At 42.3% G+C, this 4076-nt stretch overlaps 1 protein-coding gene across 1 annotated transcript in view; it reads left to right on the top strand.

The window, feature by feature from the left end:
* The window catches only part of LOC131884732 (uncharacterized), a gene marked incomplete in the record, with an annotated part of 6049 nt that overhangs the window by 592 nt on the left and 1381 nt on the right, over positions 1-4076 (top strand). Inside the window, 6 exon segments of the mRNA XM_059232593.1 lie at positions 1-510; positions 595-620; positions 679-837; positions 1389-1468; positions 2800-2976; positions 3167-3394. Coding sequence (XP_059088576.1) covers positions 1-510; positions 595-620; positions 679-837; positions 1389-1468; positions 2800-2976; positions 3167-3394 — 1180 coding nt within the window.

Genomic DNA, 4076 nt, shown 5'->3' with positions numbered 1-4076 from the left:
TCAGATCCGCCCACCCTCGGGCGGGGAACTGACAATGCACAATTTTGGAGGTCCACCACCTGTACCAGGCATGGGTCTTCCCCAACAAAGACCAGAAATGAACTACCCAAATCAACCTATCAGCGATGGGTTCGATGACTGGATAATTCCATCTCCAAACCAATTCCCACACAAGCCGGACGAAGTGCAATGGAACAATCCCGGTCAAATGTTTCCTCTTCAAATGATTCCACCGCCGTTCCAAGAGCAGGAAGCTTACCCTCCCGGCTTTCCTCCGTGTCCTTGGGAGCAGCCTAACGATTGCGACGAAGGCCCCATGAATGGACCGCCTCAGCTTATACCAATATGCAACGAACAAGTCTGCGCCGACAATTGCCTTCGCCATTTTGGATACCACCAAGGAGCTTGCATTAATAATGAGTGCTATTGCAAAACGAAGCCAGGAGTGGAGAACCCAACACCAGACACTACCCCAATGCCAGGCATTGTCGTGCCCGAGGATGACAACCAGTGAGTTCCGTCTTCTTTGTGTTGACAAGCGAGCAAGGTCCAATAATGCCATCAAATATTCATATTGAACTTCCTCTTTCTCAGGAATTGGAATTACGACAACCAAGATGGTGAGGCTGCTCTCGTCAAAACACGATCAAGTGCCGATTTACTAACCAAGATTTTCAGATTGGGATGACATGTTCCCTCAATGTGGGCAATCTCCTCAAATCCAGCAAAGTCCCATTGATGTGACAGACAACTTAATGCGAGATCTTACAAGGAAGATTTACCTCCAAGATTACGACGCACAGGTTTCCAGTATAATTCAAAACACTGGCCACGGAGGTGAGTGAATTTGTCGTGCCAATTGACTGGAGGGATATTTGAACAGATAATTATCATCGGACGACTATGATATAAATACCTAGAGGCAATCGAGTTTAAACTGTTCTTGACCGCAAATTGATGTAATGCTATAGACAAAGGTAAGTAGATGTCATGAATTGGGCAATCTGAGAATCTATAAACATTCCAAAGGGATAGATCATGTCTGAGCAGGCTAACCAGTTATCAGTGGTTCAAGTCCAAATTCCGGTCGATCGGATCTATGTAGTGCTCTACCAAGACCTTAGAAGGCACGATCTTACGTTTAGTCTTGGTTGGTCAACCCGAATTTTGAGACATCCTCCGAGAGCTCTTGGAAGAGATACAGGTTTTTATAAAACAGTTGTACCTCAAGGCAAGGGTCACAAGGGCATTATGCCGGCTATTTGTCGTTGAAGCCCAATCTGAAGCGTACGAAGCTAACAGCGTCACTCTCCATTCAATTTCCTGATTCCAATTTTAATCCCAAACTTAAAGTCAACTTTTAAGATTAAGATATTGGTGTTTTTCAGTCCGATTGTTGATACAAGGGGCAAGACTTCCTGTCATTCAAGTTACCAACGACTTCAGCATCGGCGGAGTTGCTCTCGAGGTGAGTTCTCCAAGTACAACCATCTATTCACAATCTCGTTCGAAGCACACTGATAAATATTCAAGTACTGCCCCAGGGATATTTCGTACACTTCCCAGGAAAATTGAACGGTTTAAAAGAGGTTCCTTGTATTGTCTTAGCCAGAGGTCATCTTCTTGTTTTTGGGATCGGTTATTAGGCTCATGTTCTCAATTTCAATTCAGTCAGTGACAGACTTAACATTTCAACGGGGCCTACCAATTAGCAACGGTCAATTAAAGAATTCCATTGACAAGAATTATCACCTGCGCCGAATGTTGATTGATTCCCCCATTCCTTGGGTCAAACAGCAAGCACAATGTACAACCATCATATTCAATCAAGTTTTATAGAGCGCACATGCACGGTCTATCCTCATTTAAGATACAAATAATAAGTCAGAAATGAACCCAAAGTACTGAAAAATGAAAGAGGCAACTAAGAAGAAGGGCTACAAAGAAGAAGAAAGATGGAGCAAATGGGAATTAAATATTGAGATACTCTTCCAAAGGAAAGCTTAAGCAATATATTATCAAATCAAAAGCGAATGTAACATTATATCCTTAAATGTCTTCACTAATTTGAAATGACATCAGGAATTGGAGCTTCAATTGAACTAAACTGATTCGGTAACATCCCTTCCCCAAAAAATCCCACCGAGCAGAACTTTATGGCACTTGTTTGAAAACGTTTGCCTACATCTATAAAACTAGGTTAAATACCTACGTACAATTGCCACGGAAGGTTTACTGGTTTTTGACGGAAGCTTACTTGCCTATGTGTTGACCATTTGCCTTTGATCAAATGAGATTTCCAAGTCTTCATTGTCATGTTTACCCCTTACTTGGCTTTGACAAGCCGTGTACAAATACAATGGCCGGTTCTGTCCAGTTTCGACCATACCTGTAGGCACAGACATGCCCATACAGTACAGATGTACATGTATGTAACGTGTGGTTCGCGTACAACAGTGTACGCTTTGGCAGACAAGTGCATTTGAACCTGCGAACTTGATTGACATGTAAAGTGCCAGAGTAAGGGGGAGATTCTAGATATGTTTTGAACCTTTGTGCCTCTGAATTCTCAGGGCTGCGCAGTTTTTGAGGTTTTTGTCCACTTCAAAGCACTTCGTAAGGTGGGAACTAAAATGGGAAGTACCCGTAAAACGAAACAAAGCCGGTTGGTTTTCTTGGAAAGACATCGTTGCATAAGTAGTGCATCGTATTTTGTTCATGGTGTAATCCCGTCGGGTAATTGCAACATCATGTAGTTGCTAGTTGAAATTATGTAAGCATGGTTCAATCTCCTTTCAGAAACGGGTGTTTGTTCTCGCGGCGATTGACATTCATTGGGGATCATCTGAGCATGCACTGAATGGACAGAAAACGGACGCCGAGATCCAGTTTCATCATTTTGATTGGGCTTTGAACCATTTCCAGACGGCATTGAATACTCCGGGTGGAGTACTGTCAATGGCTGTTCTTCTAGAGGTGAATATTAGTGGCATAAGGAAAGCTCAGTACCGCTCACTGCTCGAGCAAGTTCTCAATAGGACTTAAAGTAATAAACTAATGAGCAAATTGGTCTTTAAATTATTTGTCATACGATACTACTTACGACAATTTTGTAGCTCTTGAAAAACAAAAAATGATTTCACAAACCTTTTACAAACATTTACAGAAATCGGACGGAGTTTCCGATCTACCGGCGGAGGTCTTCCGTGGTTTGCAAAATACTACAGAGCCGTCTGAAACAGGTATCCTATCGGATCTAACCAAATTCTATTGGAGTTCGGAGCTCATCTCTGGCACATTTGGGGTGTACCGTGGCTCGATGACCATGCCTCCTTGTTTACCAAATATCAATTGGTTGGTGTCATCCCATATCTACAGGATTAACCAAAAACAGGTGGGTTGAATCCCGTTTGCAATGACTGGCTTTTGCAATTGCCCTCATTGCTTGAATAGAGGGGAACTTTTGGCTGGAGAGGTATATTAAATCATATCTTAGTTCCTGATCATGAGGCACAATTCATCAACAAAGTCGTTAGAATTCATGAGGAGTGTTGAAAAACAACTACAATCTTTGCCATGTCATTTCTGAGGGATCTCAAGTGCGTCATACGAAGTCGACACATTCTCATTCTCATTTACTACTAAAGAGCTCTCTTCAGTACTAGTGACGATAATATGAAACGGGTCTCAACTGAACAGGTCCCTTTGGAGATGGTCTAGTACAACAAGAATCTTTCCCCCATTCCTTTGAACCGAGAATTCAAACTGGCATTTGAATATTACTTTTCACGTTCAGAAACATTCTTTCTTGAGACAAAATTGACTTTAGACTATTAGATCGCATGCACCGCAAAGCCGACAAATGTTGTCGCACCCAATCTTTGTCCCGTCGAACAACAAAGCTTGGTTAGGGGACAGAAGATGAAATAAATTGTTTCACGTCTAGTGTTTATAAAGCTATTATATTTGGGGCCCCCCACCCCATTTAAGTCAATGGATTGAAAGAAAAAGCCCGCTAGAAATCACTCATGAGAGCAGTTGATCAATAAGTGACAGAAACGCACCAATGACTAAGT

This window comes from Tigriopus californicus, chromosome 8 (assembly GCF_007210705.1).
Source record: "Tigriopus californicus strain San Diego chromosome 8, Tcal_SD_v2.1, whole genome shotgun sequence".
Lineage (NCBI taxonomy): Eukaryota > Metazoa > Arthropoda > Copepoda > Harpacticoida > Harpacticidae > Tigriopus > Tigriopus californicus.
The sequence above is the reverse complement of the archived record's forward strand: the minus strand, read 5'-3'. Positions and strand labels throughout refer to the sequence as shown.